Raw genomic sequence first — 15182 nt, 5'->3', positions numbered from 1 at the left:
AGAGGTACAGTATTCACCTCATTAAACTACCCCATTCTACAAGACCATCTTTACTGAGAGAGGGAGAGCGAGAGAGATAGATACAGAGAGAGACAAAGAGAGAGACTAATTTACAGCATTGCAGAACCTTTGATCCATCCCTACAGCAGCAGAGCATAGCGCTACAGTCCCTCGACCCACAATAGAGTTCTACAGTATGTCATAATAACCATAAAACCTAGCAATCAAACAGGGAAATGGTTCCAATCCAGAGCGTCATGGTATTTGTAGTTCTTTATGAAAGCCACATTAGCAGCTAATTAGCATACACATTTTTTTGGGGGGAGGGGGGGTTAATCCAGGCGAATATATTGATGAAAGTCACCTTGTCCGAGAGAGATTTACACGATTATCAAACCGTCGCGCCAGGGTAAGCCTACACAAAACACAGCCCTTATTTTAAGTGTGTCTAAAATCCCAGATGGGAAAAATGAATGGTGGAAAAATGACTGGAACCATTTGACCGCTAGATTTTCTGGGTATTATGACACCTCCACCGTGGAGCTCTATGGTAGCTCATCAATAATTAAAGCTCATTAATAAATACATGCCACCAAGCTATACCTTTGGTCAGTGTAAGCAGAAGTAAAACATAATTAATTCATGAAAGCATGCTTTTCATTTGATCAAAGCATGCATATTCATACACCAGTCTATTAAGCATTTATAAACTGACACGCTGTGACAGGGCTGGGATAATGCAGCATATATTATCTCATGTAGAGTCTCTGTTCTGATACTCTCTGTGGACTAATACAGCTCTCACAACATTGAACTAATGGAGAAAATGGGAGAGAGCACTGACCCCACAAGACACCTCTCAACATCCCAGAATTGGGACCTCTATCTCCCCTCTCACAGGCCCCTATTAGCCAAGTCACTCTTGATACAGTACATTCATCTCCACCCTGTCCTTGTACATGCATCATAATTGCATGACATCCATTACCAGTGGCATCCATGTGCTCTTTAGGAACCACCAACTTCTAATCCTCTCAGATCTATACTAGTGCCTAGGGCATGGGTCTAGTGGTCTATTAGGGGTAGGGTGTACAGGCCAACGTGGAGCTCTTACCCGGGTGGCAGGGCTGCTGCCAGGGTAGGTGCTGTAGTTTGACCCTCCTGTGTAGTTAGACGCCTCGCTCATGGTGCTCATCGGGCGCTCCTTCTTCACTCGGTCGCTCTCCTCTGATGGAGCCTGCTCTGGAGCCTTAGGCCTGGGTGTGGGAGGAGAGAGAGAGAGAGAGACAGAGAAATGCAGGAGGACATGAGAGAAGCGAAAAGAAGACTACACAAATGAGGCTGGGACTCAACTTCTGTGGGATTAATGGGCGGGTTAAGAGGCGACACGGTGCAGTTGTGTGTATGACACTGATTGCTCTGCGAATGAGCTGCCTAATGGCCAAACCTGTCTAGCTCTATCGGTTCGCCAGTTTAAACTCCAACCCCCGTCTCTGTTAGAGCCAAACCCTGCCATTAGAGAGAGACAGAGAGACAGAGAGACAGAGAGACAGAGAGACAGAGAGACAGAGAGACAGAGAGACAGAGAGACAGAGAGACAGAGAGACAGAGAGAGAGACAGAGAGAGAGACAGAGAGAGAGACAGAGAGAGAGACAGAGAGAGAGACAGAGAGAGAGACAGAGAGACAGAGAGAGAGACAGAGAGACAGAGAGAGAGAGAGACAGAGACACAGAGAGAGAGAGACACAGAGAGAGAGAGACAGAGAGACAGAGAGAGAGAGAGAGAGAGAGAGAGAGAGAGAGACACAGAGACAGAGACAGAGACACAGAGACACAGAGACAGAGACACAGAGACAGAGAGAGAGAAAAAATAAATAAATTGGAAAACACTAAACAAACAACAACACGAAGAATTATCTATCCAAAATGGAGATGTATGGGTAAACCACTTCTCCAATCTTTTTGGCTCTATAACAAAGAATAAAGAGCAAAAACATATACATGATCAAATACAAATCCTAGAATCAACTATTAAAGACTACCAGAACCCACTGGATTCTCCAATTACCTTGAATGAGTTACAGGACAAAATAAAAACCCTCCAACCCAAAAAGGCCTGTGGTGTTGATGGTATCCTTAATGAAATGATCAAATATACAGACAACAAATTCCAATTGGCTATACTAAAACTCTTTAACATCGTCCTTAGCTCTGGCATCTTCCCCAATATTTGGAACCAAGGACTGATCACCCCAATCCACAAAAGTGGAGACAAATTTGACCCCAATAACTACCGTGGAATATGCGTCAACAGTAACCTTGGGAAAATCCTCTGCATTATCATTAACAGCAGACTCGTACATTTCCTCAATGAAAACAATGTACTGAGCAAATGTCAAATTGGCTTTTTACCAAATTACCGTACAACAGACCATGTATTCACCCTACACACCCTAATTGACAACCAAACAAACCAAAACAAAGGCAAAGTCTTCTCATGCTTTGTTGATTTCAAAAAAGCCTTCGACTCAATTTGGCATGAGGGTCTGCTATACAAATTGATGGAAAGTGGTGTTGGGGGTAAAACATACGACATTATAAAATCCATGTACACAAACAACAAGTGTGCGGTTAAAATTGGCAAAAAACACACATTTCTTCACACAGGGTCGTGGGGTGAGACAGGGATGCAGCTTAAGCCCCACCCTCTTCAACATATATATCAACGAATTGGCGCGGGCACTAGAACAGTCTGCAGCACCCGGTCTCACCCTACTAGAATCCGAAGTCAAATGTCTACTGTTTGCTGATGATCTGGTGCTTCTGTCACCAACCAAGGAGGGCCTACAGCAGCACCTAGATCTTCTGCACAGATTCTGTCAGACCTGGGCCCTGACAGTAAATCTCAGTAAGACCAAAATAATGGTGTTCCAAAAAAGGTCCAGTCACCAGGACCACAAATTCCATCTAGACACCGTTGCCCTAGAGCACACAAAAAACTATACATACCTCGGCCTAAACATCAGCACCACAGGTAACTTCCACAAAGCTGTGAACGATCTGAGAGACAAGGCAAGAAGGGCCTTCTATGCCATCAAAAGGAACATAAATTTCAACATACCAATTAGGATCTGGCTAAAAATACTTGAATCAGTCATAGAGCCCATTGCCCTTTATGGTTGTGAGGTCTGGGGTCCGCTCACCAACCAAGATTTCACAAAATGGGACAAACACCAAATTGAGACTCTGCATGCAGAATTCTGCAAAAATATCCTCCGTGTACAACGTAGAACACCAAATAATGCATGCAGAGCAGAATTAGGCCGATACCCACTAATTATCAAAATCCAGAAAAGAGCCGTTAAATTCTACAACCACCTAAAAGGAAGCGATTCCCAAACCTTCCATAACAAAGCCATCACCTACAGAGAGATGAACCTGGAGAAGAGTCCCCTAAGAAAGCTGGTCCTAGGGCTCTGTTCACAAACACAAACACACCCCACAGAGCCCCAGGACAACAGCACAATTAGACCCAACCAAATCATGAGAAAACAAAAAGATAATTACTTGACACATTGGAAAGAATTAACAAAAAAACAGAGCAAACTAGAATGCTATTTGGCCCTAAACAGAGAGTACACAGTGGCAGAATACCTGACCACTGTGACTGACCCAAACTTAAGGAAAGCTTTGACTATGTACAGACTCAGTGAGCATAGCCTTGCTATTGAGAAAGGCCGCCGTAGGCAGACATGGCTCTCAAGAGAAGACAGACTATGTGCACACTGCCCACAAAATGAGGTGGAAACTGAGCTGCACTTCCTAACCTCCTGCCCAATGTATGACCATATTAGAGAGACATATTTCCCTCAGATTACACAGATCCACAAAGAATTTGAAAACAAATCCAATTTTGATAAACTCCCATATCTACTGGGAGAAATTCCACAGTGTGCCATCACAGCAGCAAGATTTGTGACCTGTTGCCACAAGAAAAGGGCAACCAGTGAAGAACAAACACCATTGTAAATACAACCCATATTTATGCTTATTTATTTTAACCATTTGTACATTGTTACAACACTGTATATATATAATATAACATTTGTAATGTCTTTATTGTTTTGAAACTTCTGTATGTGTAATGTTTACTGTTAATTTGTATTGTTTATTTCACTTTTGTATAATATCTACCTCACTTGCTTTGGCAATGTTTACACATGTTTCCCATGCCAATAAAGCCCCTTGAATTGAATTGAATTGAGAGAGAGAGAGAGAGACAGAGACACAGAGAGAGAGAGAGACAGAGACACAGAGAGACAGAGAGAGAGACAGAGAGAGAGAGAGAGAGAGAGAGAGAGAGAGAGAGAGAGAGACACACACACAGAGACACAGAGAGACAGACACAGAGACACAGAGACACAGAGAGAGACAGAGAGAGAGAGAGAGAGAGAGACAGAGACACAGAGAGACAGAGACAGAGAGACAGAGACACAGAGAGACACAGGGAGACAGAGAGAGAGAGAGACAGAGAGAGAGAGAGAGAGAGAGAGACAGAGAGAGACAGAGACACAGAGAGACAGAGACACAGAGAGAGACAGAGACACAGAGAGAGACAGAGACACAGAGAGACACAGAGAGACAGAGAGACACAGAGAGACACAGAGACAGAGAGAGAGAGAGACACACAGAGACACAGAGAGACAGAGACACAGAGAGACACAGAGACAGAGAGAGAGAGAGAGAGAGACACACAGAGACACAGAGAGACAGAGACACAGAGAGACAGAGAGAGACAGAGAGACAGAGAGAGAGAGAAGGCAAAAAGAGGCAGGCCCCATAAATCAAACCAATTACTCATTCTGTCTCACATCTGATATATTCCTCCAAGTCAGACCACTTTAAATCGCCTGACAACTTTGCCTGACAAACTAAATGGCCTCAAAGTGCATGTCCCAGTCCAGTGGAAGGCCAATACCAAATGCATGAAAGTTCAAGGTCTCCCAGGATAAACTACCCAGCACCATAAAAGATTGTAATGCTTATAACAACAGTAACAGAAAATAAGCTAAGCTCGCCTATAAATCTTCCTATTTGCAGAGTTGATACATCTAGAGTTGTATTCAGATCAGTATTGTCTCTGAGCAGTGGCCTTTATTCTGTGATATCTGGAGCGTGGAGAGGGGTAGAGAGAATATCTGTATCGGTCGGTCTGGGAGATAATAAAGCTGGGTTTAAGGTCCCCACCTCACAGGAACAAACACCTTGAACATGAGGGTACACTGCTGATTTCAGCTCTGGTAACAGATAAGGTATGACAATCGACTCTACCGGCTTCTCCCCTCTCCTCTCCGGCCAGCTATGATTCCCTGAAGCTTGACAAATATTATCCTACATTTCCGCTTACCCCATTCCTCTCATCTACAGTAATCGTCACCTCTCCAACCCGCCATATAAACAGGTCAGCCTGTATGTCCGTCAGAGTCTGTGACATGTTTGGACCATGTGTATGACGCTTGCATGCAGGGACGTTGCAGGACTGGTCAGACAGGACAGGAGGTTATAACAGGATTGTTATGACAGGTATGTGAATGTGACTTAGACATGTGAATGTAGGGGCAAGGTTACTTCACAGATACACATCAGTTCAGCTTGGTGTTCAAAAACACAAAGGCCAGGCCACAAATAGGATCGCAACGGCTGCTGTTCACTGACACACAACGACACATACATTCTTAACAGTACACGGAGCGTACAAAACATTAGGAACACCTTCCTAATACTGCACCGCCTTTGCCCTCAGAACAGCCTCAATTCGTCGGGGCATGGACTGTACAAGGTGTCGACCGCATTCCACAGGGATCACTCCAATGCTTCGCACAGCTGTGTCAAGTTGGCTGGATGTCCGTTGGTTGGTGGACCATTGTTGATACATACGGGAAACAGCAGCGCTGCAGTTCTTGACACCCTCAAACCGGTGCGCCTGGCACCTACTACCATATCCCATTCAAAGGCACTTAAATATTTTTTCTTGTCCATTCACCCTCTGAATGGTACACATACACAATACAAGCCTAAATTGTCTCAAGGCTTAAAAATCCTTCTTTAACCTGTCTCCTCCCCTACTCAGTCTATGTCATGGAAAGAGCAGGTGTTCCTAATGGTTTGCAGGTGTTCCTAATGGTTTGTACACTCAGTATATATCAACATTAAAAACCTATTTATAGTGAATTGCTAGACAGATATTTCTACGTTATTATCTTCAAAGTGGATAATTGTCTTCACAGCCCATTTGACTGGATTCATCTCCATTGTGGCTTTACATTCTTATACAACGCATGCCCGGGGTATTCCCTAAACGCTTGTCAAATTATGTTTCTGTGGGCTGGTGAACCGCCCGTGACCTTCCCAAGCCATGCGGATTATCACGAGTTAATTCAAGCATCTGTGAGAGAAGGAGGGATATTAACAGATATTAAAATGGCACTCTTCTTAGCTGAACCTGGAAAGTCTCCACTTCAACGCTTGTCTCCAGTCAAGGCTTTCCAGCATTAAAGTGTGTGTGCGCATTTCCAAGTGCGTCAGAGGCAGGCTCAGTGAATAGGTCTGTGAATTGCGGGGCAATTGACTCCTTATTGAGTGGATGACATCAGTCCTGATGACAACATCAAAAGAACTGAAGAGGGACTCATACAAATCATGCTTAGATCATACAGTCTTTCTATAGGCAATCACTTTCTTTGTCACTTTTCGCTCTCTCGTTTTCCTTTTCTATGGATCTCTTTGTTCCTCTCTCGCCTTAATGATGCTTCTCTATCTCCCCCAGGTCTTTATCTCTCTGCCATCTGTATGGCTCCACCTTCCCCTCCTTCTCCCCCCCACACCCTCTCTCTCTGTTACCTCTGCTAGTAGAAATCCCTAGCAGTAAACCGGAGTAGGACCTCTCTGAGAAGCGCTGTCGACCCACACAGCCAGGCTCCCAGATCATACAGCCTCTGCATCATGATCAATGGCCCCTGTGTGTGTTAGTGTGTCAGCAGGGAGGATAAGAGAGGAAAATGAAGATAAATGTTACAGAACATGCCTTAGAAGTGAAGCATTTCTTAAAGCTGCATTGTAGTTTGTTACTGTCCGAAAGACCTGGGTTCAAATAGTATTGTTTTTCTTTCCAATCCTAGTTTCTGTCTGGAGAATCAAATGGACAGAGTTTTGCATCTCCGTGACAATTCCATTGCGCCAAGCAAGCTCAATCAATGATTAAGTATTTGAATGAAAACAAATACTATTTGAACCCATGTCTGCTGTCTGTCTATGCAGGGTCTGTTTAGCTAAATAACTAGTGACTGTGTGTCAGTCTGAACACTGAGGCTATCATTATCAGAGAGGTAAATGGTAGACCCCGCTGCGAGGAACAATTTTATAATTTGACTCAGGCTTGGAGACAAAATGTATTTTACCCGTTGCGATCACACACACACACACACACACTAGTAGTTTCATGATGAGAGCTAAGCTTGATTTTTTTCTATTAAATATACTTAAAGACAAATCTGAAGGCACAAATAAATCTTGCACATCTTAGCATTAGCAACGCATAGCAGGATTTCAGGCAATCCAACACACGGCACACGCAGCATACGGTTAGTAGTTGGACTGACTTAATGAGACAGCGATAAAGGCAGGACTTCCAGAGATGAATTAGCTGGGGTTCTCCACAGAAAGACAGATGAAGAGGCTTACGCTTAATAGCAGGGTAGAGCAAAGCATCCATCCAGCCCATAGGCATGTATACTATATTACCTGTTTGATACAGGGTCTGTAACCGGGTGTGTAACCGGGTTGACTGTAACAGGGTTGACTGTGACAGGGTTGACAGTACCAGGATCTGTAACGGGGTGGACAAGCTTTGCAGAAGTCACGCTAGAAAACAAAAAGGGAAGGAAACAAAATTAACTGAATTAAAGAATAATATCAAACAATATAACCTGAAAATATCAAACATATGATACACTAATTATATGTAATCGTGACATTTAACAAATAAACATTCACATCAAACTTAAATTAAATTAGAATTGTAGTCTTCAGGGATGTGTTCAGGCCACACAATCTCTAGATGCTTTTCACTGAATATCCATCGTGAAGTGAACATTACAATTGCATTAATATATGCCATTTAGCAGACACTTTTATCCAAAGCTTAGTCATGCGTACAGGTGGTCCCAGTAATCGAACCCACTATCCTGGTGTTGCAAGCACCGTGCTCTACCAACTGAGCTACAGAGGACCATTGCGGTTTATATTACATAAGCCCATTACCTAGCGCTAATTGACTGTTCCCCTCTAGGCTACTGGCAGCTCTGTACTGTAATTAAGGGATGGGTTTGTTGGGAGGACAGTCCCTTCTCCTTGCCTACTTCCTACTCTCTACCACCAGTCCCTCTCTCCCTGTGCCATATGAAGGCTGCCCCCTTCATAGCCCCTAGCTTTAGGGCTTCTTCCCTTGCTTGCTCACATTTGGATGCCACGCAGCGTTCAAATATATCATCATAATATGGTAATTTTGCAGATGCTTTTATCCAAAGCCACTTACAGTTAACACATACTGAACGTGGCCCATGTGGTTATCACATCTAGTATTCAGGAGAATTGCACATCAGAAAGCTGACTCCCACCTAAAACGAAATACAGTGGTCTTTTCTCATCTCGTCTTGAAGCAAGACAGGGTTCATATCAACAGCTCTGATGGCAAAACCATCATCAGTTGAATACCAACCCAGGCTGCCATCTTCCTTTAGCATGCAGCTTATGTGCTGTGATATCAATATCAGTTTCCCTCCAGAGTAAAACTAGCTGATTGCTGTCCAGCCCGTTCCTCCCCTCAAACCTAACTGCAGTTTGGTCTAGCGTTAAAATGTGGCAAGGTTCTACATTCTCTGTGAATTGATTCATATATTTTAGAGGGGGAAGATAGGGGAGAAAGAAGAGAGGTGAAGAGAGGATGATTGACAGGGATGGAGCAAGAGAAGAAAGAGGCAAGAGCGAGAAAGGAAAGAGGAAGACGAGACGGAACAAAGAGAGCGAGGAAGTGGAGAGTGAAAAGAGGAATGTAGAAGAATGTACAGTGCCTTCAGAAAGTATTCATACCCCTTGACTTATTCTATATTTACGTCCTCGTTTAAAAAAAAATCTCGCCCATCTACACACAATACTCCTTAATGCTAATTTATTGAAAATGAAATACAGAAATAGCTAATTTACATAAGTATTCACCCCCCCCGAGTCAATACTTTGTAGAAGCACCTTTAGCAGTGATTACAGCTGTGCGTCTTTCTCGGTATGTTTTTAAGTCTCTTTCCACTATTGGATTGTGCAACATTTGTCAATTATTCTTTTCAATATTCTTTAAGCTCTGTCAAATTGGTTTATGATCACAGCTAGACAACCATTTTCAGGTCTTGCCATAGATATTCAAGTAGATTAAAGTCAAAACTGTAACTCGGCCACTCAGGAACATTCGTCGTCTTCTTGGTAGGCAACTCCAGTGTAGATTTGGCCCTGTGTTTTAGGTTATTGTCCTGCTGAAAGGTGAATTCATGTCCCAGTGTCTGGTGGAAAGCAGACTGAAATTGGTTTTCCTCTAGGATCTTGCATGTGCTTAGGTCTATTACATGTATTTTTTATTCTGAAAAACTCCCCAGTCCTTAATGATAACAATCATACCCATAACATGATGCAGCCATCACTATGCTTGGAAATATGGAGAGCGGTACTCAGTGATGTGTTTTGCCTCAAACATTCAATATTTTGTATTCAGGTAAAAAAGTGAATTGCTTTGCCACATTTTTGCAGTATTACTTTAGTGCCTTGTTGCCAACAGGACGCATGTTTTGGAATAGTTTTATTCTGTACAGGCTTCCTTCTTTTCACTCTGTCATTTAGGTTAGTATTGTGGAGTAACTACAATGTTGTTGATCCATCCTCAGCTTTCTCCTATCACAGCCATTAAAATCTGCAACTGTTTTAAACTTACCATTGGCATCATGGTGAATTCCCTGAGCGGTTTCCTTCCTTTCCAGCAACTGAGTTAGGAAGGACGCCTGTATCTTTGTAGTGACTGGGTGTATTGATACACCATTCAAGTATAATTAATAACTTCACCATGTTCAAAGGAATACTTTTTAAATGTTTACTCATCTACCAATAGGTGCCCTTCTTTGCGAGGCATTGGAAACCTCCCTGGTCTTTGTGGTTGAATCTGTGTTTGAAAATCACTGCTCGACTGAGGGACCTTACAGATGTGTGGGGTACAGAGATGAGCTATTCACTCAAAATCATGTTACACAATATTATTGCACACAGAGTGAGTCCATACAACTTATTATGTGACTTGCACATTTTTACTCCTGAACTTATTTAGGCTTCCCATAACCAAGGGGTTGAATACTTATTGACTCAAGACATTTCAGCTTTTCATTTGTAAACATCATTTCACTTTGACATTATGGGGTATTGTGTGTAGGCCAGAGACGAAACACCTAAATGTAATACATTTTAAATTCAGGCAGTAACACAACAAAATGTAGAAAAGTCAAGGGGTGTGAAACCTTTCGAAAGACACTGTAAATGTTACTGTGATGGATGATGAGAGCAAGGCCTCTCCTTTAGGCCCAGGGCCATTGCAGAGGCGGCGGACATTTTAAATCTAATTCTGAGTGCTGAATAAGTTGTGAAGAAACACATGGCCATTAAAGTTGCAATATGCAGAAATCGTTCCACCCTTTCCTGGTTGCTAAAACTCTAATGGTTCGCCTAATTTCAGTTTATGTGACAAAATAAGTTAGTAAAGTGTAGAGAATCACTGTACCATCTAAACCACTGAAATATATTAGCCATAACCAAAAATATTGTTTCTTGGGTGGCTTGAAGCTGGTGTACAAAACTGAAAGTAAAAGTAAAGTAAACAAAAAACTTTAGAACGGGAAGCATAGAAATACCTCACATGAAACAGATCTACCGCTTCTTAGACTTGCTTTCAAGTGGAATGATAGTTCTATAACTCAACTTTCTATGCGAATTTGGTCGGGTCACCCAAAAAGTGACATATTGCCACTTTAAGACTCCATTCATTCAATCAATCAAATGTATTTAAGAAGCCCTTTTTGCATCAGACAATGTCAGAAAGTGCTATACAGAAACGCATCCGAAAACCCCAATCAGCAAGCAATGCAGGTGTAGAAGCACGGTGGCTAGGAAAAACTCCCTAGAAAGGCAACCTAGGAAGAAACCTAGAGAGGAACCAGGCTATGAGGGGTGGCCAGTCCTCTTCTGGCTGTGCCGGGTGGAGATTATAACAGAACATGGCCAAGATGTTCAAACGTTCATAGATGACCAGCAGGGTCAAATAATAATAATCACAGTGGTTGTACAGGGTGCAGCAGGTCAGCACCTCAGGAGTAAATGTCAGTTGGCTTTTCATAGCCGAGCATTCAGAGTTAGAAACATTAAAGAGTGGAAGACATCAAAGTTGGGGAAATAAATAGGAAACTTGAAAATATTACAATATAAAAAAATGGTGAAAGGGTATAAACTAATGAGCCAAGACGTTAACTTTTGAATAGTTTCTTTTGTCTGGATATTAGGCACAAACACACACACAACACTAAGTGACATTTCTGCACTATAAAGCGGAGCGCAGTGGTTTGTGCCTAAGGTCTAAGGAGATTAAAGCAGAGGTTTATCACACTGTAAATAACTCATTACAGGGTCTGGCTGGACCAGGAGCACTGATCCTATTGAGAAAGAGAGAGAGCGGGAGAGAGGAAGAGAGAGAGAAGAAAGTTCGAGAGAGAGGGGGAGTATGGGGTGTGGGAGGGACAAAGGGAGAGACGAAGCATGAGGAGGAGACTGAAAGAGGGAGAGAGGAAGGGTGGGGGAATATGGGTGAGTCGGAAAGGCAGAGAGGGACTGTGGGCGACAAGTGGAAAGAGATGGAGAGAGAGGTGGGTTGAAGAAGTATAACCTGTTTATCAATGAGGAGAGCTTCCTTCAGAACACCATTAATCCACGTTACACCCGCTATTAGGTCTGTAGGGAAGGTGGAGGTATGTGAGGGAGAGGTGACATTTATCTGAAGTAGATTACTTTTCATCCCCTATTCGCTTCTAAAACTTTCCTTTTCAGAGATGTATAGAGATTCTTATACTAGAGTTTTATAAAAAGGTGTTTTGACGTGTCAATCACCTGGGAGAAAGGTGATAGTGTCGACCAGGATTCAAGGACAGCAGTTCAGTTCAAAGAACGTTAAGCGAACACACTTTCAAAATGCAGTGCTGGTCATAAAGCAGAGGTTGCTCTACTCCATTTATTTGATTCTATGTCCAGTATATTATATTACATTTTGTCACCTGCTGGATTAGTCTTTCATATCCACTGTTATTTTACAATTGTTTTTACTATTTAAATTTATATCTGAATTGATCTCGAGTTTAAATTTGCATAGAAACGTTGTGTGTTAGCTTTTCACACCTTTTTATTAAATAAGCACCTTGAAAAGCATTTGCGGTAAGAAAAGTGCTATAGAAATGAAGTTTGATTGATTGATAATACAGTCTTCAGACAGACCGAGAGAGACTGAGTGACAAGGCCAGCCAAATTAACATTGCTTTGTTATCCGCCCACGGATAGGCAGACGCTCACTGGATAATCAGGATGTGAAGTTGTGTTCTTCCACTGGGAAGAACGAACACATCACTTGCTTTCTGTTCTTTCAAGTATTCTGTTATGTCGTTCTCACAACGTGCAAGGAGTTGAATAACCAACACATTCCGGCAGTCAAGGCTTGGTCAGCCCAAGAACCCTAACGAAGGTGGTGGTGTCGAGTTGGTGTTTGAGATGAAAGAAACATGTTATACAAGTTGAATTTCCTTTATATGACTGATGTAAAAGCATGTTTTCCATTTTCGTTCTCGTGATCAGAGGTGACCCTCGTTCACACAAACCTTTTTGTCTGTCACCAACACACCTCAGTCTGTTATATTTGACTTTCTCGCCTCACTTCCAATTAACAGTTAACACACTGAGGAGAATATTTGCATATTACCCTCAGACACCTCAGTGCGGTGCTAATAGAAAGAGCAGACATGGGTTCAAATAGTATTTGAAATAATTGCAAATACCTTAGATGGGCTTGATTGAGCTTGCCTGCCAAAATGGAACCAATGGAATACTCACAAAAGTCCAAACCATTCCCACCTGGCACTCCAGCTAGGCTAAAGCAAACGCTAAAATAAATGGAATTTTAATTCAAGTCTGAGGAGGAGAGTGTGACAGAGGGGATAATTGGGACGGGGTGCAGAGCAGTTTGGAGGGGGGCTATCACTCAACGGCACAGCCAGGAAGGAAGGAACAGACTACAAATCTCCAAAACACCTAATGTTCCTTCCAGAAAAATAGGATTCGAACTGAGTCATGACTGCATCTGAGATGGACCATATAATTGCCTAAATTCTTTGTTTTTGAGGTAAAATGAGAAAATGGCTGCCAAGCTTAAGCAATTTCTCCATCTCTCTCTCCGGCTTTCAGTACGTGTCTCTCTCTGTCTCGCAGTACGGGTCCCAGTCACTCTCTCTCTCTCTCTCTCTGTCAGTCACAGTCTCTGTCTCAGTCGCACTCTCTCTCTCTCCGGCGCACTCTGTCGCTGTGTCACACGCTCTCTGTCTCACGCACACTCAGTCTCTCAGCCACGCACACTCAGTCTCTCAGCCACGCACACTCAGTCTCTCAGCCACGCACACTCAGTCTCTCAGCCACGCACACTCAGTCAGTCAGTCAGTCAGTCAGCCACGCACACTCAGTCAGCCAGTCAGTCAGTCAGCCACGCACACTCAGTCAGTCAGTCAGCCACGCACAGTCAGCCACGCACACTCAGTCAGTCAGTCAGCCACGCACACTCAGTCAGTCAGTCAGCCACGCACACTCAGTCAGTCAGTCAGCCACGCACTCACTCACTCACTCAGTCACTCAGTCAGACTGTCAGTCAGACTGTCAGTCAGACTGTCAGTCACTCTGTCAGTCACTCTGTCAGTCACTCTGTCAGTCACTCTGTCAGTCACTCTGTCAGTCACTCTGTCAGTCACTCTGTCAGTCACTCTGTCAGTCACTCTGTCAGTCACTCTGTCAGTCACTCTGTCAGTCACTCTGTCAGTCACTCTGTCAGTCACTCTGTCAGTCACTCTGTCAGTCTCTCTGTCAGTCTCTCTGTCAGTCTCTCAGTCAGTCAGTCAGACAGTCACTCTCAGTCAGTCAGTCAGACAGTCACTCTCAGTCAGTCAGTCAGACAGTCACTCTCAGTCAGTCAGTCAGACAGTCACTCTCAGTCAGTCAGACAGTCACTCTCAGTCAGTCAGACAGTCACTCTCAGTCAGTCAGACAGTCACTCTCAGTCAGTCAGACAGTCACTCTCAGTCAGTCACTCTCAGTCACTCACTGAAGAAGGTTAAACAAAGGCTGTATACCTTTTAAAGGGTTAATACATTATGTTATGATAAACTGTAAGGTTTCCTCTTCAGGAGACCTCAGTGTGTGTTAAAACCTGTTTTTGAGTGTTGTGACCTTCAGACATTATCAGAAGGCTTCTACGTTCAGACTCCTCCTGTCTGGATCCCACCGTGGTTATCTGGTTCTCCGAGAACACAAGGCTGCCACAGACCTGATGAAACCAGCCACCTGACAGAAGATGCTTACACTCGTTCACATTGTTATGACTCTATACTTGTGATGAAAGGTCAAGTTTCGGTCAAACCAACTTCTGAGGTTTTACCTGCTGATAAGATGGTTCCTGCTGTCAGGGGGAGGTTAGATTTATTAAAATGTTGTTGCTAGGGAGAGTTACGTGAGGGGGTTTGGGGAGGCTATATGAGTTACAGGATGTCTTAGACATTTTGAAGAACTTGGCAGAACTATCATATACTGTTATACTGTACTCTGTACCGACTTCTGCCTACAATTGAATTACTAAAAGGATAATTTTAAGACTTAAACAAAGAGTCTGTGTTTCCTTTCCATTACTAATGTATGCTTGATAATTATATAGACCTGATCATTTGTTGAAGAAATTGACCAAAGTCACTCACTCTCTCTCTCGCACTCAGTCACGCTCTCTGTCCGCTCTCGCTCTCTCT

At 43.1% G+C, this 15182-nt stretch overlaps 1 protein-coding gene across 1 annotated transcript in view; it reads right to left on the bottom strand.

Moving 5' to 3' along the window:
• Positions 1–15182, bottom strand: part of LOC120031969 (pleckstrin homology domain-containing family A member 5-like) — a 182639-nt gene that overhangs the window by 54813 nt on the left and 112644 nt on the right. Inside the window, exons 5-6 of the mRNA XM_038977861.1 lie at positions 7801–7920; positions 1115–1256 (exon numbers count right to left, since the gene is read on the bottom strand). Coding sequence (XP_038833789.1) covers positions 1115–1256; positions 7801–7920 — 262 coding nt within the window. The remainder of the gene's footprint in view (positions 1–1114; positions 1257–7800; positions 7921–15182) is intronic.

Source organism: Salvelinus namaycush, chromosome 38 (assembly GCF_016432855.1).
Source record: "Salvelinus namaycush isolate Seneca chromosome 38, SaNama_1.0, whole genome shotgun sequence".
In the NCBI taxonomy this organism is placed as follows: domain Eukaryota; kingdom Metazoa; phylum Chordata; class Actinopteri; order Salmoniformes; family Salmonidae; genus Salvelinus; species Salvelinus namaycush.
This window is presented reverse-complemented; position numbering and strand designations above follow the sequence as displayed.